This window comes from Chiroxiphia lanceolata, chromosome 3, assembly GCF_009829145.1.
Source record: "Chiroxiphia lanceolata isolate bChiLan1 chromosome 3, bChiLan1.pri, whole genome shotgun sequence".
Classification (NCBI taxonomy): Eukaryota; Metazoa; Chordata; class Aves; order Passeriformes; family Pipridae; genus Chiroxiphia; species Chiroxiphia lanceolata.
Window position 1 is genome coordinate 54379719 of NC_045639.1, and position 26050 is coordinate 54405768.

At 35.5% G+C, this 26050-nt stretch overlaps 1 protein-coding gene across 4 annotated transcripts in view; it reads left to right on the top strand.

Moving 5' to 3' along the window:
* Positions 1-26050, top strand: part of ZDHHC14 (zinc finger DHHC-type palmitoyltransferase 14) — a 100415-nt gene that overhangs the window by 63782 nt on the left and 10583 nt on the right. For all 4 annotated transcript variants that reach the window (XM_032681956.1, XM_032681957.1, XM_032681953.1 and 1 more), the window contains exons 3-7: positions 2520-2678; positions 15117-15254; positions 18890-18938; positions 23581-23683; positions 25330-25439. In XM_032681956.1, the coding sequence (XP_032537847.1) occupies positions 2520-2678; positions 15117-15254; positions 18890-18938; positions 23581-23683; positions 25330-25439 (559 nt within the window). The remainder of the gene's footprint in view (positions 1-2519; positions 2679-15116; positions 15255-18889; positions 18939-23580; positions 23684-25329; positions 25440-26050) is intronic.

The window sequence follows — 26050 nt, forward strand, 5'->3', positions numbered from 1 at the left end:
CTAGCATTGTAAATATAATGGGCTGGATAGTAGTCTCCCTTCTCCATCAGAGAAGACGGAAGTTGCCTTTGAGATTCTGCCAGAGCCCATTTAAAACAAATGCAGTGCACTTTTTGAAGTTCATGAAAGGGAGGGGAAATACCAGATTTAGTCAATATTCATTTTATGACATAAATGTTTCTTTAGGAAAAAGAGCATTTTTCTTCTAAACAATTCCCCTTGACTGGTTTCAGTACTTTTCTTTCAATGATTATGTACATACTCAGGAATAATAAGATTTTTTAAAAGAAGAAAATCTGAAATATTACTGTTATTTTAGGAAATCTAATGCATCAACATTTCTTGCAGTATAGAAAGCTACACCTAGATGAAATTCAGGCTTAATAAGTATTTTTTTTATAATTATGCACCTAAATTTGGGTATGAGTATCAAATGGAAACTTTCAGTTTATTAATGTATATACTATGCATGCATGTGTCAAATGCTTTATTCAGTGAAAAACTAACTAGGACTAATGACCTATGTTTTTACTCACAGTTTAAGTCTTACTTTGACCAAACTATGGTGAGAAATGGGCATAACAATATGTTTTGTGGACCAAGGATTTCTAGAAAGACTAAGAATATTACCAGCCTGCTGGTTATAATGTTACTGGAATTTTTTTTTAATGTAATGTGAGTTATAAGACATTCTTCCCAGTATTCTGGATTTAGGAGTCATCCATGTCTCTGTAAAGCTTTAAATAGTATAAGCACAGTTGTGCTGTGCCTTCCAAAGAACATCTTTTCAGTTTACACACTGATATACACTGGTATACAACTTGTAATGTAATACTTATTGAATTAAAAATACTGTGTCTAGTAGTATTGGCCTTGAGGTCAAAATCAGTGTCATTGATAGTTATGGGAACCACACAGTAGTCCATGGTTCCATATGCAGATCATAGGACCTGGCCAAGCATCACAAGGGCATGGTTTAGATCCGACCCAAGCCAATGTCTATACCTCACTGAGCTCTAGGAGGCTGCTTCTAAGCTACTGTTTCTTCAGTATTCACCACTTCATTCTCATAACGGATGTTTAGGAGCTTCACATCCAGATTCCATCACTCTCAGCTATTGCTCCCTTTCTTCCTTTCATTCTCTTCTTCAACAGAGCTTTCTGAAGTCTGTTTCATTGATCAAGTTTACAGTGGTGTCCCACAAGGACTTTTATTGATGCATATTTGTGAAGTGGGTGAGCACATTGCAGACAAGAACTTCTTAAGGGAGGTTTGCTACCGAATCAGGCACTTTGTATAATTACACCTTTGTTAGCTGTGCTGTTGCTAGTTTGAATATCTTGCTAGGTGAGGAGGCTTTCTTATTGCCCTTTTGGAAAATACATAGTTTGTAGGCTGTGTAATTCACAGAAACTGTAATTGTGGGTGATATTTCTAACAATTTGAGTTCAAATACAGCTCATAGATCTTTTAATAATAAGCCCCACATGAAAGCGAGTGGGACAGCTTAAGACACAGTTGTGCAAGTGACTGTGACTTTGAAATGTATTTTCATTCATATATTGGAAAGTACTTTATTTTACTTTCCTATTGTCTTAGCTGTTCTGCCTGTCCAAGAGTAATAATTTAGGGGGTTTTCACTTCTGTGGTTTGATTTGACTGTGATTACACAAGAACAGTTAAACCTAGAAAAAGGTACCACTTTTAGATGTTCAACTTTGAGTAAAGTTCAGCTTGGGCTAAATTGAATTTTAGTGACTTAGCCTGATCAGTACTTTAGTTGCTGGAAAACTTACTGCTAATGTCCTAAAATAAAACAAAATGAAGTTAAGAAACCAAAGCCAAAATTCCACCTCTTGTATCAATTGAGATAGTTGGAAACTGGTTTTATGCAACAAACAAACTTCAGAGTGTGTAGAAGTAACACTGGGAGTTGCATTTTCAAACTTCTAAACAGCAAGAGCTGAAAAATACTATGGTGAATGTGCCCCATTATACCATAGCATTGAAGGGATCTCAACATATGCGAGGTTCTGATGACAGAGCTGTTGTTGCTTAAGTAAATGTACAGGTTCTATGTTTGGTTGTAGAATTTCTGCAACACTTCTAAAGAGACTTTTCGTTATTACTGGAATTCTAAAAATATTCAGGAATATCCTAAGGAAAACTTGTCCAAATTTTACTCTCCTACACCAGTATTCATAGTTGTCTTTAATGTATTATCTGTGAACTATTAGGGGATGTGAGAGTTGTAAGAGTTTGGGGATCAAGGTCATTGTCAGCATTTGAGAATTGGGCTTGGATGGTTTCTTTAATTCAAATTGATTGGCTATGTATGCTATTTTTAATGAAATATCTCTTTGCTACATGTTATTTTAGGAGAGTTAGGAGGGCAAAAATTTATTTTAAGTGTGTTAATATAAATTTGAGGCTTTCTATAGATTGCCATCAAGGACAGTCATACATCAGCATACATCATAGCTTGTGAAAAATTAATGTGTTGTATTTCCATGTTTAGATATAGCAAATGGCTCCAGTTCAGGAGGATATCGCCCCCCTCCCAGAACAAAAGAAGTGATCATCAATGGACAGACAGTGAAACTAAAATATTGTTTTACTTGCAAGATTTTCCGCCCACCTCGTGCCTCACATTGCAGCCTTTGCGATAACTGCGTAGGTGAGTAAAAAAAAAAGATATGGCATATGTTCAATTTGGTAGTATTTGGTATTGTTATGAATACTTTACTTAGGAGAGAGAAAAGAATCAGAGTTAGTGACAAGATTACTCATGAGGTGACTTGCTGTGTTCATCCTTCTTTTCTGCAACCTCTGTTAAATGTTAAGAATTTTAGTGGAGGCAGGGAAGGAGATTTGGCCTAACAGATGTTGCTAATCTAAGAAAGAAAAATATCTTCTGATGCATACACGTCCTAACCTTCTCTGCAAGGCAGAGAAGGGCTGCATACAATGTGCAATGACCTTTCCAATGCAGAGAATCAACCTTTATGGAAGTCTCAGAATTGTTTCCTTCAACGTATTAAATTGTGGGCAAGGAGCTGCTTCCCCAGTTCATTAGAAACTGATTATAACACATAATTCAAACTGTTAGGGCTTGGACTGTGACCAAAATACACACTGTAGGTGATTCTCACCTTTGAGCAGTTTTATGATTAGAAATTTTAAAGTCAGAATCCATAAGAAATTATGGGCAAACATGGTATTTTCGATTAAGTACATGTGGTCAGGACCTAAGCATATTTTATAATGATAGGGTTGGGGTTTGTTTCTTTCTGAACATCTTGTCCTTTTTCATGAGTATTTTCTGTGGAGGGCAGACAAGGTGATTAAGATATGCTTGGATTTAAAAGCAAACCAAAAATCCCCTACCAATCAAATCTGAGTGGTTTCCAGTTAATTAGATCACATTTGGAGTTTAGTGCGGTTGATTAGCACACTGTTGAGCCTGGATCTTAAGCATTCAAGAAAATAATGTAGAAAGATGTCTCCAGCTGAGAAATGTAATTGCAGCATTCAGTAGTGATATTTTTAGATATAAAGCAGTCATTGAAAGAATTGGAGTTTTATGTTTAGATGACATTCATTTAGGGAGTACACTTGCATCACAGTGAAAAGTTTATTAGCCTTTTGGCCCTGTGGAATTGATTGGTATCTCTGGATGGTTCTTCCAGTAAATAAATTTTTCTGATGTGTTAGAATTTTGTAAGTGTTGCAAAAGCTATTGAGCAAGTAGGAATGTTTATGAATTGCAGTTGACATATTTTTCAGAAAAATATTTTAGCAAATGTGTAACCTGAACATTACAGTGTTATGATATTACTCAGCAAACCTGATAATGTGGAAATACAGTTGTTGACCAATGCAGTAAATAAAGTTAAAAGGCTGTTGTTGTCTTTACCAAGAAAGCATAAATAAGAGCAACCCCTCCACACACATTCTGAAGCTTATTTTAAAATAATGTTTTGGGTTTTTAATACACTGGTATGAAGAATTTTTCTATAGGTTATTCTGTACCGTTTTCATACTACATTTGGAAAACCTATTCTGTGAAATATCACAGTCTTCTGATTATGTCTGGGGTGAAACAACAGATGTGAGTTATTATGAATGTCTATCAGAAAAGAATCTGAGCAAATGATTCATACAAGTGAGATATCTTTTCTGCCTATAAAATAGATATGATCATCATAATTTGCTCTTGCACATTTTTTAATTTGGAGTTTATTTGTTTTAAAATAATTACATCCATTAATTGGAATGAATTTGCTGTGGTTTTTTTCCTCAGTGTTTTTAATGAGAATTACAAAAAACGGTGACTTTTTCAGAGTACACTGTATAGTAGTTTTGTTTCTTGATTAGGTACAGCTGTTTTTCATATAAGTATGCAGATATATTGAATGCAAAAAGTGAAATCTACAAATACCTGCAACTAATTTTCTGTGAAAAATAGGTGTCAAGAAAATTGGATGGCTTACATACTTGTGGAAATCTAAGTGTAAGAGCATACACTTAATCAGAATGTGTTATGCAGTTTACCACAATCTTTTAGTTAGGATTGTCTATATGGTGATGCTTTTATTTCATTTTAGTTTGTGAATAAATCTTGTAATAGCAATGAACATTCTTGCGCCACTGTCATTTGCTAGGTTTTTACTGATGTAACTAAACCAATGCACAGGTAGTCCTGCTTCACACGCATATGGATACTTAAGTAAGTTATGCTACTTAAGCATAACATCTGATATTTAAGTAACATATGATATTTAAGCAGCCCACTACCAAAACGGCCATGTGTTCCTTTTTAACCACGTAGATTCCAAAGATTTTGCCGCATAGTTACAAACCAGCTACAGAGACTTTGTGGTGCAGGAATGGAGTGTGTCTTCAAACCAGCACTCACTGCTCAGAAAAAAACAGTATACTACTCTTACCTAAAGTGTCTACTTGACAAATGAATGCAGTGTGAAAGAGAGGTTCTTTCATCCTGTGTTTTCTGTTAATGCTTTTCATTCTCTAAGGAATCTATTGCAGCATTTTAAATATGTAAGTACATACGAAAACTTATTCTTTGGGTTTTTCCCTCTTTGGAATTAATCCTAACTTTCTAGTTGTTTAGTAAGCATATGTGACTTGATCTTTTGCACTGACTTTTTTATAAATGTCTATGTGGTATTTGTAGATAAAAATAGCAAGAAATAGCTTTAAAATAATAATAATAAAGAGGTAATTAGAGTTCTACCCATGGTAATACTTCAAACTCCTTTAGGTCTACAACATTTTCGTAGTAGTATCCAAAAAAGTACATATTTTCATACAAATCTAGTTTGTTGCATTTATGTAATGCCTTCGAAAATTTGGTTGAATAAGTGTTCCCTGAAGCAAATATTTTGGGTGTATTCCTGATTTGCTTTTTTTACTGCCTCTGTGAATGTCAGTTGGAAGTCAGCCCCTCAAGGGTTTTGTGTGCCATTACGTTACTTAAGAATTATAAATGAATTAAAAATAATGGATGTCCAAACACAAGAAATAAAGACTTTGAAGATAAATAATGAGAGCAGACATAAATTCTGAGCCCAAGCTAGTTATTGCCAGGTTTTGATAAGAGGTTGCTTTGTAATGCTAGTAAAGCCAGTGGTTGGGCTTGCTTCTCAAATTAACAAATGGCTTCTTTTTAATTTTTATTTGGTAATTTCAATATCAACTGTGTTTTAATAAATAATTTTTGTCTTGTTTAATTTGATTTCTATAATAAGAGCTGAAGAAGCAGGTGACTATATCCAAACAATATACTTAAATATGGTATGTAATGCCTAATGAGTAACAGTGAATAATGATTAGCAAGCAGTAAATCAACTTAAGTGTTCTAATCTAATTGTCTAAAGTCTTGCTTGTCTTCACAATGACACAGTTTTTCTTTTCAAGTGAAGTAACTGTTTTTAGACTTAAGACAAAAATACAGTAAGGTGGAAGAAGAGATTCACCATTTATATTAGTCTAACACAATATGGCCTTTTTATTAATTTCAAAATCTGTGTATCATAGATTTGTGTGCAACTGATGGATAAAGATTATTTTCTTTGGTTTCACTGTGTTTCTTTCAACACTTTTTTTTTTTTTTTGCATAGAGGATTCAAAGCTCAGATTTTTGAAATTTGGTGTCATGACTTTGAAGCATTTAGTTTGATTTTTTCAGAGATCACTGATGAACATGAAAACAGCATACTAACTTAGACCAAAATTTTGGTTCATGTAGTAGCCCCTTTCCCACCTTGGCAGAGTGGATCCCTGGGGAAGAAAAGGAGAAGAGGGTGAGCACGTGGGAATGCTTCCTGTGAATATTCTCACACTCTCAGAAATCTTCATTGTAGGCCTTCTTGAACCCTGAGTGGTTATTCTTTTTTTCAATAGCTCTTGATAGATCCTAGTGGCCTCTATACCTAATATAAGTTTCTTGAGAGGGTAATCCAGCATGCCAGTAGTGCCGAAGGCACACACCATACTGGCACTTTTTCTTGATGTTTCTGTTTCCTGTAGGAGACAGGATTCCTCTAACTCATGAGTAAAATTGCTTTTATACAGATCCTAAACATGACACCAACTGTCAAGATTTTGACAGAAATTTTGACAGAAAATATGCTGTATTAGAAGCCCATAGACACCTCCTTTCCGGTTAAATCATTGCTTCTGTAAAGCACTTCTGCCAGGCAATTGTAGGCATTGTCTTCTGGTTTCAGTCTTGACTGGACTCCATTAATTTATTGTTTTGAAAATTCAATGTGTTATGAAAATTCAATGTGTTATGTACCTAGCAGTATGCCAAACAGCAGAATTTGGATAAAATAATTGTTTTTAAAAGTTATTTCCCAGATTAGGCACCAGTGTTGTAAACTTGTTTTTAAAATGGGGAAATAATTACTAAAACACACAAACCATATGACACATACAATGTAAGAAAAAGAGTGAGAATTACCAATTTGTTCTGAGGAGAAGTTTTTCCTTGTAGTTACTCTGGATACCACCATCTTTCCACCTGAAGAACACAAATTACTTCAAAAGTGGGCTGAGGGATGGCATTTTAACAGTTTGTCTTTTATAACAGAAATGTGTCTAAAAGTAATTTTCCCAGGACTTTTTGGTTCTTTATAATCAATGTGTGTTTACTTGATGTTGGGACTTTGATTTGCTTGGTTTAAATTCCATTCTGTAGCACTCTTCCTTCATTAATTTATTATTTCCCTTTTTGCCTTCAATTCCTTTTCATGACCTTTGCTTATTTCTTTCCTTACATTTCCTGCAATGAATAGACTACAATTTTCATTTCATTTTGAACCTCCTAAACCTTAGCTCTGGGTGTCTTGAAATGACTCTTTAGCTGAACAGTTAAAAGTACAAAGTTGACTGCTATGACCTTTTTTTTTATCTTTTTTCTTTCTTTTCTTTCCATGTGTATTTTTCCCAGTTTTTACATGTGACAAATGGCTTTGGCTCTTTTTGTTTGTTCTACCTTTTTGGGCCACCCAAGAAGCTGTCAAATGGCGTACACACCAGTATTTACAGAAGCAATGTATAATTTATGATTGTGCTGTCTATATAATTAGATGTACTTTAGAAATTAAGAAAGCATGGCATCTGTGTCAAAGAGCTTTTAAGTCTTAAGGCAAAACAGTGCAAAATATGTCAGAAAGTCTCTTTCAAAAAGAAAATAGTATTATAAATTACTTCAGAGAGAGGTTGTGACTTATGCATCGGTGTGGGAGCCCAAACCCAGCTTTCAGCAAAGGAAAACAAGGGCTGACAAAAACCTTGTGATCTGAAGGAGCTAGACCCTTCTCACAAGACCTGTTAAAGTTCTACCTTATGGATCAAGCCTGGCTCCAGCAGAAATCAGAAAAGACTTTTGAGATGATTGTATCAAACCATGTCTAAACCCCTGTAATCCCTCTATCCCCCATGTAATCCTACTAGAAGAAAAATTAACTATTTAGAAATTGCAGTAAAAACTTGTGTAATTCCATAATTAACATAACTCGTCCCCTTCATTAACATGTCCAGCCTCAGATGCCTTTAAAATAGTGTTCTCGTGTTCAATAAACTATTCCAGTTCCCCCATACTGGGATCGTGTTTAGCTTTTATTTTTCAGACCGCCACTCATCGGTCTGCATATAATAAAGTGCAGAGATGATCATAATATCTAACTGCATAAATGATGTTGTAAACCTCAGATGTCAGAGTAAAAAAAAAAAAAATAGGAACCCAAGAAAATAAACAAATGTTTACATTTGGTGCAATAACAATTTGCAAGATGGTTAAACTCAAATTCAGATAAAAGACAACAACAGAGTTGGGTAAAAAATTTTGCTTTCCTGTAAAAAAGAGCAACAAATCTTTAAACTTTGTGGGTGCTGTTATTTGGTAAGGATAGTATGCTTCCTCTAGGGACAAGTTTGGGGTTTTAAAATCTGTTGCTCCACAATTGGGCGTGTGTCTGGCACTCATCTGGTTCCCAAAGTGCGAAGGTGTTGTATTGACAAGGATTGGTATCTAAGGAGAGATTGTGAAGCAGTGAGGTCCATCACTGTACCCTCTTTGTACCTGTTGAAGAGTAGACATTCTAAACTGCTGCTGCTGCATTTGAAAATGTCACCATTAATGTGCATGCAGTCAAAGGATTTTTTTAATTAGTCAACATTTATTATTGGAGGACGCAGTGATCTATGTGACAATATGGTTTAATTACCAAGAGCTATCCTAGGGCAATGGCTGGATGTTTTCCTAATAAATCAATTGCTATTTTTATTTTTAAAATTAGGCATGTTTGTTTTCTTTTTGTGAATGGCATTAGTCTGCCACTGTTGAAGTTGATTAGCACACAAAAAGTTGACATTGCAACTTAACTTTCTAAAACCACCCCCTCCCCCCCAAATATCTGGAACAGTTAAAACAATCATGAGAGTGAAATATCTGTTAAGTGGCTCTTGTGTTTGTGTTTCTGTTTGACTTTTAGTTGTAGATATCTATGCACATTATTAGTTTATTTCATTGACAGAGACCATCTTTTCCCGTGTTACATTGCTGTTTCAGTTGGCATCACCTTGTAGACATTAGCATCCAGAATGTAATTTGGAGTAAACTTTTGGAGAGTATTTCCCAAATGTGAACTTAAGGCTGGAAGGCTCTCTCTGTTCTTTTTGGTTTTCATGGGGTGTTTTGATTTGGAATCTGAGTACAAAAGTACTGAAGCTTGGTGATTTAAAGGATCCATTGTGCATTGTCCATAACAGATGTTCTAAAATAACATCAGCATGCATATAAATGTAACTTGCAATTGGTCTTTTGTTATTTTCATATAAATTTCTACTGAGATTTCATTCCACAAAAGTAACAGGAGAGGTATTGACAGAGGACTGTCTGACAGATGAATGGTGTGTAAGTTAAATTGATCCAAGTATTTGATTGCTGTTGCCAATTGATGGCAAATATCATCAGTGTGGTTTTTAAATATGATTAAATAAATAATTTTCTTAGGAGTGACAGTTTTAGTCAGTGGAACTGAACATCTGGACTAAGGATAGTTTTTATGAATATGCTGTGAATACTGGATACAAATTTTTTTATAATGTCAAATTATCAGACATTTTAAACTGACTGTAAAGGTCTTAATGCAATGATTATATTTGCTTTTGTGCATGTGTCGCTCTCAGCAGTTGGAATTTGACTGCTGTGTCTTTGAGGAAAAAGAATAACTCACTATAATAAAAACCTATTTTTTAAATGGACTTCTAAAAAACACATTTGTTTTCCTAAACATTTCAAGAGCATTCACATTCTGAAGGCTCTGTTTTTCATACAAAATGTCAAGTCAAGAAGCCTGAATAGATGTGGTCACATCATGATGTCATAGTCCTTCAACAAGCTGTAATTGTCATCATTATAAATACCTGCAGATGTGTCAGTATCTCTACATAATTACTCAGTGTGAATCCATGACAATGGACATTGTAGTCCTGTGTTGTACTGCTGCTAGTATCACAAGTAATTTTGAGTAATCCTGGCCCAGGATTGAGCTGAATGGTTGATCTGTAGTGTGATTTTTTTGACTGACACAAGATTTAAATAGTGGGCTGTTGACTCTCTCCTGTCCTGGGATGCATGTTTGCATGTGTTAAATAAGGATGGTAACATTCAGTGAATGTCTTAGGTTTGTGCCTTTGCCTCACAGCGCTTTACTTGAATGGCAAGGAAGAATTATCAAGTGAATTCTAACTTGTGCTCGTTGGAATCTCTGAGTAATGTGACCTAGATATTTTTGCACCTGTCGACTTCTTGTCTTTGAGACCTGCCTTCACATTAAGCTTTAGAAAAATGTATGCTGGTGTGTAATGATCCTGTTGAGCAAAAGAAAAAGGAAGCAGTTCATAAATACTGCAATCTGAAAGGCCAAGGTTGCCTAAGAATGTTCCCCATAAAAATGCTTTTGTGTTCCTTTTAAATTATAAAGCTTTTATTAAACGTTTTGAAAGAGGAAGGAAAGCATTGGGGTCATTTTTTACATGATTTCTTGGAGTGTAGTGATTGAAAAATGGAAGCAGAACACATAAGGATTTAAGAGTCTGGGCTTTAAGGATTTTAAGAGGCTGTGCTGTGGAAAGTAGAGATTGGACTCCTTGGTTCTGAGCAGCAAGGAACATGCTTTGGTGTGGCTTCTGAAGGAAACACTCCATCTATAAGGCCATTGCTTATTAAAATGGTAAATGTTCTCTCTTTTTTTTTTTTAAATCTGAGATATCCAGCAGTTAATGTTTCTCAAGCAAGTTTTCAAATGTAAATGTTTCAGGAAAGGTAAAAAATGAGAAGTGTCTAAAGTATGAGGTAAGGTGTTCTTCTGTGATCCAGTTAGCATAGATTATTAGGTGAGTGTTAATGAGACCACTTAGGTGAGTGTTAATGAGACCACTGAGTCATGCTGACAGCTTGTGGTTTCCAAAGGGATCTGAACATCATCCTACTTGTGTGATTCTCTCCTTTGTGCCTGTTCTCACAGCCTTGCTAACACACAGCCATTGCTAAGTCAGTTTTTCCCACTGAGCAATGAACAAAATAATTCCCTTATTTCTTTCCTGCCAATTCAGGGAGGTGATGTGATTCATCGTGAGCTTTCACAATGAAAAAAGGAGGTGGGATAAAGTGGCAGGAAAGGCAGCGTGTGACCATCTCTTTCACTGCTACCAAGCTTTTAGATTGGCTCAGTTATCTTGTGAAGCCTCATCTTTTGGATTTGGTTATGGCAGTGCTGGCTATCCTCACAAGTTATTATCTAAACTCAAAGTTACTGATCACTTGGGAAAGACTAGTGAAATGAAGTCATTGTTACAGGTTTACTGACAGTTCTTGAGGTTTCTTACTTCTTTGGTTTTCTTTGATTTTTACAGCAGTGTTTTTAGTCTCCATTTGATCATCTCCTCTTTCCATTGATGCTTCACCTTATAAACTGTTCACACGTTTTCTCAGTCTGTTTTGTATGCTTCAGCTTTTGTTCTCAGATCCTAAAAAATTAATCTCCAAGATTTCTCCTGCAGTTGTGATAAGTGTTAACATGTAGTAAGGTTGGTGTTGCAGTTGCACTGAAATAACACTTAGCTGTTTCTGAAAGTGTCATTTCATTCCTTCACTGGCAGTGTGTTCTTATTTCTTCACTTGGCACAGCTTTGGTGTTTGTCTGATACTGTGATGAGCTGGTCTGAGGAGACAGGCAATAGAAAATCATGGTTTTAAGTTCTTCTGGCTCTGTCAACCAGCTCCCCAGAGGGTAAAATGAGCACCAGGCTTGGCCTAAGAATGAGGAGCCATAAAGACACAGGCAAAAGTTTGTTCACAGGACTGCTGAAAGAGTAGAAGCTGGGCCATCTGTTTTAGCAGCAGTTGTTGATTAGGTAGATATAGCTGCAACATCACACCACATTTTTAAGGCAAATATATTGCTGCTTTTGCTTAAAATTGAATGCAGGAGGATGATCTGTCATAACTTTTCTATCCATGAGATTCTTCCATAGAAAAACTTTTCAGCCCTTTCAGCTTTCTTTCTCCCTCATTAAGAGTTCTAATATACTTTCATTGGCAAGTGTTTGTATTACCAATGTTTTCATTCTCTTAATTTCCCTCAAATATTTTTACGTTAACCTTGTCACAAATGTATGATCAAATACAGCAGTACATTAACTATAGCCTAAACATTTAAACCAGAACTGCAGTCATCACCTCTAAACAGTCTGTTATTCTTCAATAGGAGGTTGCATTTCTATTTTCTCTGCATTTTAAGTTTGCAAGGGCTGGAATTCCAGTTTTTCTCAGCATCAGTAGTTTTTCATTTCTCTGTAAAGTTAAATCGTAATTTTGCTGCCAACTTTGCCCAAACCAAGTAGAAATATCAGACAGAGCTTCCTTTACCAAATAATTGGTTGTTCGGTTAGTAGGCATCTGGAGGACCAAGGGTGAACCTTAAGACACTGTGTTATGTCGTCATTAGTACTTATTAAGTTGTGTCTTTTTTTAAGGAAAAAAAAGCAGCTCCAGATTTAATAGCTTTTATATTTCTTAAACGTGAGAAGTTTCTGCTTAGCATTTGTCTGTTCATTTTGACATGGTTGGCAGTTTCCTCCTGCATTAATAACTAAGCAGAGCAGCTTGCGAGCTGTTACCATTAAATTGCATTTACGTATTTGTGCTCTTCTGAGTAGAACGTTTTACTTTTTAATATGCTGTTCTGTGGCACGTGTCACATGCCTTTCTATTTTATGACTGAGAAAAATGAGGCCCAGTTTATTTATCATAACATTCATGCAAACCCTTTAATACATATCTTTTTTCATTAAGATCGATTCCAATTAAACACTGTGGCAGTTTTTCTTATCCAGCCTATTCTGTCCATTTCTCCTTTATAGACATATTAGGTAGTTACTTAGCTTCACAATGGTTGGAAAGGTATTTATTAAAAAAGCAGAGCCTTTCAGTTCACCAGGAAAGTTTGAAGATGAAAATTGGAGAGGAGTGACAAGTAGGTTAAAAATACCAAGTCAGTCTTTAGTCAGGAATATGTGTGTGTGTGTGTGTGTGTGTGTGTGTGTGTGTGTGTTTACACATAGAGGGATTGTGTGTATGTGTGTGTTTTTATTTTTGTCTGCATTTATCTGAGTATCAAATATATGTCTACATATTTCTAAGTATTGTTTCATGGCTAGAAACAGCTTTAAGTCATTATAATTGTTGTTTCCTACCGTGTCAGCATAGAAGAGAATGAGTCTGTATGTACAGAATTTGTCTTCCAAGACATGTAATGTATTTTTTTAGCAGTAGGGTACAAAAGTACCCTAGGATTATGCTCTTTAAAAAGGCTCTGTAACTGTATGTTTCTTTGTGGTGTTGTTTGCTCATGTGTTGTATGTGTGAATAAATTTAAATGAAGTGTTTATCAGAATATAAGGACTCATTCAGAAGCACAAATTTAAAGACAAGCACTGTTCAAAGGCAATGTCAATTTGTTTTGGAAATACAATTGTATTGCACTGAATAAAGGTAATATCATCTATCCAGAGTGTTTAGTTCTTGGTATTCTTAGCAGTAGTCATTCAATCAAAATATTCTGAAGCCTTATCCTAAGGAAGTTCAGTAACTTCACCTTGAATAGCCCTGTTGGAATTTGAAACAGATTTATGGCAGAAACTTGTGTTCCAAACAGCTGTCATGCAAAACCATTTAGAAAACCCCTGAAAGTCTGGTGAACTCAGAAATCCATTGCACATGTTGTTTTGACTTTTTTTTTAATTAAGGTAATACATCCTTCCAGGAAAACCTCTAATGTAGGTCTTTAACATAAAGCCATAGCTAAAATAAACTGATGCACTTGGTCAGTGTGCCTTTTAAACACAGGGCTTAAGGACTTCAAATTTATAGCTCGCCTTTCCTGTGGAATTACAAATAGTTTGATATCGTACGTCAATGGAGACATAAAAGTCACAGAAAACAAAACAGAATTTGGACAAGGATCAGAGAGGGAGAGAAAGAGTCAGAATGAGAGCATCTGTCTTATGGTCTTGGATTTGATTTAAAAAATTTAAAATTCTATTGGAGTAATCTCTCCAAAATGAAGTTAGGCAATGCAAGTTTGTTTCCTGGCAATAGCTCTGTTTCCACTATCTGGCAAATGGGACACAGAGGGTGGGTCCAGGCTGCCTGAGGAGATGCAGAGCAAACTGTTCCCCCTGCTGCCTTCCAGCACTGGGGCATTTCCCCCATGTTGAGTTTGCTCGTTTCTGATCCACCCTGGCCTTTTCCTATCTCATAAACAAGTTAATCTTAGGGAAATAACTGGAAAGGCCTTGGCTGAGTAAAAACGAGATGGAGCCTATTGTGCAAAGGGTAACAGCATTCAGATTACATGTACCAATTTTTACACTATGTGTTTAAATATTATCATTTGAAAAATGGTTTATGTGTATGATTTTGCTATTTTTAATGGGTTTGTATGGCAGTGTTGACTCCAAGTGGAAAAATAGGTGGTCTGGAATGAAGAGTATCTGGAGTGTGAAGCAGTAAAAGAAAGTGGGAAGGTGTAGATATTTCATACTCCTTAATGGGTGGGTGATATGATAGTATACATAAGTCAGAGGTGTGATCATGACAGATATAAGTAAAACAACCTCAGAAAGTCCAATTTTGAGTAGAAGATGCCCTGAAAGAAAAAAACCAACCCACCCTTATTTTGAAAAAATCACGTACTATTGAGTTGCTAATGCTCCATGTGACAGTGGATAAATACATACATTTTGATCTGACAGCACAATTTATCACAATAATACTGGTAGTTTAACAGGAACTCACCTCAACCATGCTTTGATTTCTTTAAAAACTGTAAAGTTTCATTAAAATACTCCTTTTTTTCTTTTCTATTTTCGTTCCTTTCTAAGTAAGAACTTCTCTGCAGCTACTTTGCAAATGCCAGTTAAATCATGAGTTTTAATGTAGTATTCAGAGAGCTTTTTTTTGAATAAACAGCATTTTATTAATTGTTTTCCATTTTTTTTCTTCTGCCTCTCATTTCAGAACGGTTTGATCACCACTGTCCCTGGGTAGGCAACTGTGTGGGGAAAAGAAACTACAGATTTTTTTATATGTTTATTTTATCTCTGTCCTTTCTGACAGTCTTTATATTTGCATTCGTTATCACCCACGTCATCCTTCGTAAGTATGCTGATGAAATCAGATTACGTATGTAGCCATTTGCTTGAGTTTTTTAAGTTAATATTTTGATCATTCAGGGTTTATTTCTTTATTATTTGTTTATTTGCCTTTTCTCTGAAGCTTCACAATCCCCAGTGAGTCCCCTTCTGGTCTATAGTAGGCCCCATTCATAGTAATCATTGACTTAGCAGTAGCTTTAACTTAATACAGTGTTAATTTTTTTAATTTTTTTTTGTCCTTTTATGGATGATTTATTGGAAAAGCATCACACATACTGTATGTCTAAGTATACAGGTAGTATCATTTACCCAAAGAACTGTTTTGTGCTTTTTTTAACTGTAAGCATGGGTCACTTGCCATCCAGGCAAACAGGTAAATTACTAGGAAATAGGTTGGAGCTATACTTTTGGTTGTTTGCTGTTTAATTTACATTGTTCTCTGCCTTATTTTTAACACACATTATTTTCATTTGCATAGACATTCTGAGAATAACCAATTCATAATGAAGTGAATCAGATAAATATTCAGGAGTTTGAAGTTGATTTTTATTTGTGTTCTGAATTGTGTTTGAGGTCAGAACTCTTTTGGGTATTGTCTTTTTTTTTTCCACACACCTAACAAATTTTGCTGGCTCCTATATGATGATGATCTCATTTATGGTAACAGGCTATATGACTTGTCTTTAGAGATCTTTTGTATGTTGGAGTTTTTTAACTCACTATCATAGGAAACCTAGAAATGTTTTTTTTTTTTTCATTAATTATGTAGGATATTGCCTTGAAAAGTAGGTCTTTAACCATTTTGGAAATGTTATCTTTTTATTTCTTTGTATTCTGTATTACAACACAAACCTGGTAGAAATAATAATTTTGGTATTTAAGACATTTATAAAGCTAACTTGACAATGGTAATATTAGAGAATGTTTTCCTGAAAAAAACATGTTAGATTGTGCTCTTCTAAATTGCTTACAATGTGCTGGGAAAAGCTGTATTTTAAAAAACAGAACTTGTGCTTTTATTTGTTCTTCACTAAAGAATGATAAGAGCACTGAGCAACTCCCTTATAGCTCAGAAATCTAGCTCATAGGCTAGAACTGGTGTGCCTAATTTTGAGAGAGTCTGAATAAACAAGTTGTTCTCACTAACAGATACAGCATTTCTAATACCAGTTGTTTAGAAAGGGAAAAGTAGTTGTTGGAAAAAGAACACTTGCCATTAATACTTAAATCCTTGACATTTATCTGGGCATACACACAGATATACATATATATATGTATACACACATTTTATATACATATATACATACATAGTTTTTACATTAAGAAGAAGGAAGTGTGGTTTTTTGTGCCATCTTACCTTGCTAGAGTTCAGTAATTGAAAACATTACTAGTCTGACAATGTAAAGCTACTTTTGACACTAGCCTACCTTCATTTCACAAGAACTGCAGTGCTTTTCTCTTTAGTTTTCAGCATATGAATTACCAATATTATGTCAATATTTCATGTACTGTATGTCAAGTAGGTTTATCTAGTGGATTTTAACCTTACAGTGTCCATTTCTAAGTATGATTTAGACAAAGAGCAGAGTAATTAATTGTGCCTCTCTGTGGTTGAGAAACACTTCAGCATTGTGTAGGTGTTACAGATAATGTATAGTAAATGTTAAATGCTAAACTGTCTACCAGCTGCAAAATATTCTTGCTATGGAGGTTTATCTACCTTGGATGAGACAGGGAAAAACATCCTTAACTTCCAAAGTTTGGTCAGTCCTCAAAGGCAATGGGAGCAGGTATGAAATGCAATTAGTTCCTCGATGTTTATTTGCTACACTGGGGCTTCAAGCCCAGCTTTCAGATTTGTCTTCTGTAATCTTGGCAGTGTCCAAAAAAAAGAGTTCTTTACAAACAAAGTTTTCTTATCACATTGATTACTCCACTCTGTGCCTACCGTGCTTCTAGAAGTCCTCATATCTACCTTTCTAGTAGTTACCGCTCAACTATTTGTGTTCTATTTTGCAGCCCTGTAGTTGTTCAGCTGATGCTAACCATTTAGCAGGATTCTCAGTTACTTAATCTGAACCTTTGCACTTGGCATGGACTACTTTTTGTTAGTGTGTCTGAAGAAAGTCTCAGTTATTAGACCTGGAACTATGACCTTTCTACAGTGTTTCAAAGTCATACATGTGTATTTTCATAAGACCTGACAAAATTATTTTATTTTAATGCCCCTTGATTTGGACAGATTTTGAAATTTGCATATTTTTCTAATACATCTTGCAAACTGGCATTTTATAATTTTTGGGAGACCTAAGTGGTGATATGAAATACATCTTAACTTCTGAGGCATACATTGGAAATTTGCTCTTGCTAGGATTAAGAGTGTGTGTACATAATATCTTTGAAGATCATAAAACTCATTTTAAATGTCAGAGGTATTGTCTTGCAAGAATTTCTTCCATCTCATGAAGCTGAACGCATTTTCAGTAGTAATAGTGTCTTTGTTCATAGTTACTCATCTCTGTTTGAGGCATCAGTATTTCAACTGTTTGTTGCAGTGAAGAACCCTCCCCTTTTGATGTTTTGGTCGCACTGCTTAGAGGAGTGTGACCAGCAGTAGGGTGTAGAGATCACACCTACCTGCTGCCATTGCCATTAAGGAACCTAAAAAACAGTAGAGGAGGTAGGGGAAGTTCCATTAGTCTTGTACCTTGAGAATAAGAATCAGTTAAGTCTCAGAAATACAAGGTAAGTAACTTTCCTTTTGTAATGGTGAACAGTAAATTGACCAGATAGGTCTAGAGAATATTTTTTTATTCTTATAAAGACAACATTCTTCTCTCCATACAAGTCTTCATATTAATTTAGCTAAGTGGAAAATCTTTCTGCGGGAGGACTTTCAACCTGATGGATTTAAATCAGTTACATTAGACGGTAAAATTCAAACTATGTGCCTACAGTGTGTCACATTAGGTTAGTTTCTAATGAAGATTCATTTGCTGCAACCAGGAAATTGTCAAATCACCCTTTTTGACTACTGTCTCAGGGCTATGGAACCCAAGTGCTTCTGCACTCTGCATGCTTTGCATCTCTAGTTGAATAGCTCATTCTTCTCTTGAGCTTTTTTCAGCTAGTAGATTGTGTTTTATTTGCCAAGAGGCAACAGTAACCTATTAGAAAAATCTTCTATGTAGGTGCATAGGAGCAGGATTATAGTCAAGAAAGCTCTGCTTCTGAAACAAAGGATGGAAAGTTGAAAAATCTGAGTTTATAGGATAAATTTCCCAAGTCAAAAAGTTACTTTGAAAAACAGTATTTCAAAATAAAACAGGAGGTTATAATTTTTTGTTTCCATATTAGGTCTGAAAAGAACAAGAATAATCGGAAATCTTGTTCATGGGAAAGTATGCGTGCATCAATGTGGTATGACTGAGCAAATATCCTGCAGATGTTAAACCTTATAACTTACCCAGGTTTTTTTCAATGTTGTTGCTGCTGCACAGTGTATTCTCCTATTCATATTAGTAAATCTATTGTATGATTATTTGATTATCTTCAAATATTAATTGTTTTAACTATATGAAAACAGCCTGTAGCCAATTTCTTACTCAGCGGTAATTTTGGCTTCTATTTCTACAGGTTCTCAACAAACAGGGTTCCTCAATGCCCTGAAGGACAGTCCTGCAAGATATCCTTTCACTGAAACAAATTGCTGATTTTGTTGCAAAATAACATCTGAGATGTGGGTTTGCTTTTTTTTTTTTTTTTTTTTTTTTTTTTGCTATTGTTGGATATGTGCTTTGGGACTTTATCAGTTAATGACTTCATCACTTCCTGCACAATAGCATTTCTTGCCACATGTTGGAGGTAGGAAAGAGACTATAGCCCAGAGTGGTTTTTATTCATCTTTTGCAGAGCAGTACTCTTGACAAAGATCTGTAGTTTCCATATGTGATGAAATATGCTTCATATTTTGTGGTGAATTTCATAAATATATCTTACACTATGCCCGTGCTGTGGTTTCACTTAAAATATTCAATAATTCTCCTGGTTTTACATCTGAAAGTATCCAAAATGGCTGATTCTTTTCAGGATAGGAAAAGTAGATTTTGGAACAACTGAAACCATATGCTGTCCTCGAAGAGTTCAATTCCTGAAACTGTTCTTATGTTTTTAGAGTAGTCATTTTCAAATATTAACTTCTGTTAAGCTACAGAGCAATATGTAACTTGCGTACACAGGGACTATTATTGTTGTTCAGCCTGGAGAAAACAAGACTCTGGGGAGATCATTGTGGTCTGTCACTATATAAAGAAGTCTCATAAGAAAAACAGAAAGAGAGACTTTTTACCAGGGCCTGTAGTGACAGGACAAGAAGCAGTGGTTTTTAACTGAAAAGAGGGTAGTTTTAGATTGGCCATAACAAAGATTGTTTTTACAATGAAGGTTGTAAGACATGGGAACAGGTTCCCTGGAGATGTCATGGGTGCTCCATCCCTGTAAGTGTTCAAGGCTGGGTTGAATGGGGCTTTGAGCAACCTGGTCTAGTAGAAGGTGTTCCTGCCCATGGCAGAGGGGTTGGAACTGCATGATCTTTAAGGTCCCTTCCAACCTAAGCCGTTCTGTGGTTCTGTTTTGTAAATGCTCCATGTACTATTTGTCTCTTCATGAGAGCTTTCTGTATATTTTCTATTCAGTGAGAATGGAGTCAGAAAGCAGCTAACATAATGAAAAAATGGGAAGCTGACATAACTACTGGTTAATTTCTTTCTTACATTTCTGTACAGACCATAAGCTTCCTGTTCCTTATGTATATATTTTGAATGTTTTGTGTCTGAATAAACAGTTTGCACTTCTCACAAAGATACTATAAAAAGAATTTTTTCCCTTTTGTCCATTGTGCCTCACAGAGTTTGCTTTTCCACAGAAGAGTAGGAGGAGTCCTTCAGAGTTGTGCACAGAGACCTCCCTTTCCAGATAGTTTTCTCAAGTGTCAAATTCTGCAGATACAATTTTTTTGTGTTTTTATTCATCAGGTAGAGTCACTGAGCTGTAAACAGCTTTAAACAAAGCCGTTGTTCAGATTTTTTTGTACAAATAATTTTACAAATCAGAAACTTTTCTAAATAGCATAACCATAGCTTCCAATTAAAATAATTACAATTGATTCTTACAAAAGATGATTCTTTCAAACTATTTCCAAACTGAGAATAGCTTTCAGTTGTCCTTAAATCAAAATGTGATCACTTATGCTCTTGAGGATTTTTTGTACAGGAGCAATGGGCTATTAATTCATAATTTATGTTCAGAGATGTGCTGCTTTGAATGGCTCAGTAGCACATCTTCTAGAAATGCCTGATTTGATAGTGATATGTTGGACAATTTAATAGCTTGGTTACAATTAACAACAGTAAAAAATTAAATTGTCGAAATACTATTGGGAATGCTGCTTTGGAACCAGTCAATTCAGGCACAGAGAACATTGCTATTTCTATCTTGATAACAACCCTGTGTGAGATATCATATTATGATATAGTATATAGTAAGCTGTACTTTATGTTGAGCATATATTGGGGTTTTGTGTTTAATTAATGGACTCAAGTTTAATTTATGGAGTCATGTTAATTTAACATAAACCACACCTGCTGTTCTAGAAGTCTTTTTGGATCTTGGTGTGGGGAACTGAAAAATGTCCCTTCGTGTAGTGAACTGAAAGAGGTTTTGAACTGAAAGAAATTCCCTTTTTTGTCGGTAGGAATTACTGTGGGGAGGAGAAATATACTTTTCAGTACCTTTTTGAGTGTAATTGTGGTGAGGAACATCCTATAAGTGATGTGTTCAGGTTGCAGGGAGCCCTTCTCCCTCTAAGGTTCTTATTATCTGACCAGGTGAATCTTCCTCCTGGTGTGTAGATTCTATCCAACAGTGCTTGTCTACAGCCTTCTGTACTATTTCTGCCCTCTCAAAGCCCAGTTTGTATTGTGCATAATATTTTGGCCTGTTTCCTTCTTTTACGCGTTCTGGAGCCCTCTGCGAACAGTCTACTTCCTTGTCCATTCTTTCTTGTACTCCTCACTTTAGCTGTGGCCATTTAACAGCTGAGTCAGAGTTCCTGTCCTGTGTTGGTTTGACTTCACATAGTTTGAGGAGGAGACGAGAGGGAAAGAGTAGTGAACATGCTGGTCAGGAATTAACTTTGGTCATCCTGCTGCTTTTGGAGAAAATTTGCTCAAATGCAAATGTCTCTTTTCTGGCTTTAAACCACTCTGACTGGAATAGGTTTTAGGGAAAGTTACACCAGGACTTCAGGTGTTTCCCAGTTTGTTAGGGGAGAGCAGCTCTGCAATACAAAACTCTATGCTGTTAACTAATATTAGGATTTTTCATTGCAAACATGTCCATCCATGCATTTTCCAGTCTGTGTCTCTGCATAATGGTGAGGAGCTGTCATATTTCTCTTCCATTGGTACGTTCAGGATGTTTATTCTGTGTTTTAAGGCTATGTTCTTGTTCTGGAAAATTTTGACTTGACATTGTCTTGGAAAGCGACTATACTAAAGGTTGATATGGTTAATATACAGATTATTTTTATCCTCTTCCCATCATCTTGTTCCTACTGATTCATTTGATCTATATCTCTGGGAACCAAAGCTCCTTCTGCTGTTGATTTGTGTTCCCTAAAATAAAACCCGAAAACCTATTGAAGTGTTGTAGAAAATAGCGTTCTCAAAGCAGATGTATTTTGAGTCCATGGCTATTTTGTGTAAATAAAACTATATATAAATAAAAAACTGTAGCAGGAAGCTTTCTATAGAAAGTTCCTCTTTATGTTTGCTTGTATCAAGTTTAGAAGCAACTTTATTGTCTTATTGCTGAGATTCCTTTAGATTCCTTTAGAGTTAAATGATTCCTTTAGAGTTAAAGGAATTGTATAAACTCTAGTAAGTATGCAGTGTTGAGAGCTGACTGATTTTCCTAGTATACCAATCTCACTTTTAAAGCCTAGCTACTTCTTTATGGGTATAACATTTGGGTTATACAGTTTATAATGAATGAAAATACAGGTAGTTTGAAAAGTTGTAGTGATGCACACAAACGTGCATGTGCACACCTTTGCTGTTCTCTTGAGGTGAGGGTGTTCTTGCTGTACATGTGCCGCTCCCTTTAACTCATAAGTGAGAACACCCCTAGAGCTCACATGCTTGTACCTTGAGTGCAAGTCCCTGTACATTGCACCTCATACTGACAGTCTGCTGTTTGGATGCTGACTACTCGATGTTTGACAGGGATGGTGCTGTGTCTGGGCTTGACAGATTCCAGCAGATTTTCCTGTGGCTGTACCAAACCAAGTTTTGACTGCTGCTGTGGGAACAGAAGTTATCTTTCTGCCATTTTTTGTGATTTGCTTATAAATCAGACTGATGTCTTCATTAAAAAGTCTACTTGTAATTCCTCAACTAGTGTTTAATAGCAGCACAGTGAGTGGGGAGTTGATAGGCTTCCTCTTTAACATAAGTTTTGGGCGAATGCTGCTGAGTTTTGAATATCCAATGCCACCACACCTGTTTAGACTCACAGGTTTAACAGAAGTTGCTTTCCAGGCCATTTGCCAAAGCTGGGCCACTCAGGCATCTCCACGGTCGTAGCATAGAATATATCCAGTTATTAGGGGGACTTGAAAGAGCAAGTGAACTTTATATTTTATTTGGACTAGTGCACTTCAATGCTAGTGTTAGGATGCCTATCAGCATCGTAACTTCAGTAACAGAAGAAAAACAGGAGAGTCTAGCAGTTAGAACATATGACTGAGATGGAGTTTACTCAGTTGTTGTTTGCCATACGTATGAGCAGAGATCTAGAACCCTTAGTCCTGGCTGAAGACTCGCACTGTGCAATAAGTATTTGTACAAACATATCTGTTCAGTTTTTGGTGTTCAGCTAGCCTTGGGTTACTTCTCTTGTCTTTGATCTTCCCCTCACCCCATCAAAACCGTTATTTACTGTTACTTATCAATTTGCCTGTCTTAATACAAGTGTGATGACTCTTACAGGATGAACATGAAAATTTGAATTTCAGCAATTAAGATGAGTAGTTTCTAGCCTTTTTCTATTTGCAAACCCTTAAATATTTGCTGGTGTACTATTCAGTGGTCTATACAATAAAGCCTGCTGGCAGTAGTCTTGCTTTTCTGAGTTTAATTTTTGCTGACCCCTTTGAAGTGCCCCAGAGATCTAAAGGGACTTGTGGATTACCTGGAATTTTGTGATTTTTAACTACTTTTTATTGGATTTTTTTTCCATTTGCATATATTTCCTTGACTTTCAATTACTGTGCTGGAAGCTGTGGTGTGTTTTTTCTCAGTATGGTCCATTGTTGGCCTCTCAGGTTTTCATACATATTTGATCAGCTCCAATCAAACAACAAATGAAGATGTAAGTTCATAGTTTATTTCTACATATGTTTCTAAGTAGTAGCGAGGAGGTTTTTCTCAAATACACCTGTCTGCATCATTTTGTGAATACCTCATTAGGAAAGAAGACAGTAACATGGTTGTGCTTGATTCGAAAGATCACATGAAATCTTTTTGCCTATATTTGTTGTGGCTTGAAAATATGCTGGTTTATATACATAGTATGTCCATTATAGTTTATGCATACAGGACCTTGACCTTGAAATAGGAAAATATAGAATAGAGGATAAAAAGAAACAAGTATATTTTATACGGTAGGGAATTAATAAATACTTTTCAGTATCTGTTTTTCATTGAGAGTTCTAAATATTATTTGACTCAAAAATTGATTACTGTGAAAATTAAAAAGTGTGTTGAATTCTCTAAACAAAAATTTCACCCTTTATTTTATTTTACCTTTGAAATTTTTTTGCCAGTCTGAGGTCTAAAACCTCTGGCAAGGAGTATATAATTAATTTAAAGGTCGACATTCTCATTTCTACAGTTTTCTGTTTTGCACGTAGGTTTCTACTGTTTTGGTCTGGAAATAATGTTTAACTGTGTGTGAAGTCTTCATGTGTTCTCCCCTAACTAAAAGGAGAAACACAAAATGAATGAAAGGAGAAAATAAAATTAGCTAGGGAGCTAGTGGTATAGAAAGCTTGTTGGAAATTTAGTAAGTGATCTAACAAAGGACTGCAAACTTTAAAATATTTTGCTGTAATTTTATGTTGTACCTTTTTCATAGGTATTTGGCAAATATAAATGTAGCATCTTTGAGACATGTTTTTTCATTGTTTAAGGTCACTATTAAAATAGTAAACTTTACAGTCAATACCAATCAACCACAAAAAAACTTCCCAGGCAGAAGGAATCATGCCTCAGCATCAAGTATCAGAGCAAGTAGCCTGACTTGGAAGAAAGCTACGTTGTTAGTAAGACAGATGAGATACTCTGGTATTCCTCAATTATTAGGTTTAGGCCAGCATTGTCTCTCTATGTGAACTTCTTGTGCTTCCGCTATCCCCACTTCCCTCAAATAGATGTCTCTCTTGGATTGTTGAAAGACAGATAGCAGTGACCTGCAGCAGTGGAACATGTCTGAATTTCAAGTAAACTGTTCAGTAATTTAGTTTAAAATGTACATCCCCAATTGGATACAGCAAGACATTTTACTCAGGCTGTCACGTATCTCACAAACAGAAAAGCTAACTAGCTAAGGAAAAATGTAATATGCAGGAAAAGGTAGTAATGGCTGCAGATACTTCACAATATTTTAGAGCCATTTGTGAACTGTAGGGAAGGTAATGTCATGTGATATGCTGTATTATTTGTAAAATTAAACTTAGACCATTAGGTTTAGATGATGAAATTCTTATTGTGAATATATTGATTCTTTGAAATTTTGGGTTGTCTAAATCTATGGAGGTAAAGCATGCGCTCACTTTTAAGATTTTAGGATCCAGCCTTGCATAACAGCCCAAAACTCTAAGCTGTTTGGAAGTGTCATCATGGGTTTTCTGTGGTCTGCTTCTGCAAGTAGCATGTTGGTGCTTTGGTAACCCTTAATTTGTCCCAGCCATTTTCTATATTGTTTTACATGTGATGTAATTGTTCATATCTCTTCAGATTAAAGGATCATGGTCAAATAAAAGAGGTAAAGAAAACTATAATCCCTACAGTTATGGCAACATCTTTACCAATTGCTGTGCTGCACTCTGTGGGCCCCTCTCTCCAAGGTAAGAGTATCAAAAGCATTGTTAACATAAATAGAGCCACCTGACTATTGATGAAAGAATTATTCTTTGCAATTGCATAAGTTGACTCAATAAAACTAAAGTTTTTTATTAGTGTCCGTTAGAAGCTTTAATTAGGTTTTTCTTCAGTAGGAAAGAGATAAATTGGTAAATTGTGGTTAAAGTAAATTAGTAATCAGATGCTCTAAAATATATTTAAGATTGACATCTGAAATGAAAATAAACTTATTTGTTGTTTGAACTTTTGCCACTGTAGTTAACTTACAGCAGTGGAAGATTGCTAGTAGTTAGCCATTGCATAAAGGATAACTTGAAATTTTATTTAAGTCTTACATATCTAACAAATGTTTCATGAGTTTAGGAGAGTTTATGAACCTTTAGTCTACAACAGCTTGATAATTGTTCATTTTTGACCTGTTTTATTTAAATGGACAGTATTTTTTTTTATTTAATACTATTAACATATATACATTAGGCTGAATTTGGTGGTCTTACACCAAAGCAATTCAAAAGAAAGCACAATGGATTAAGTTTTACATTTTCACTTTTGAAATCCAAAATGTTTGTATATGTAAGGTTAGAGATGTTTTTTT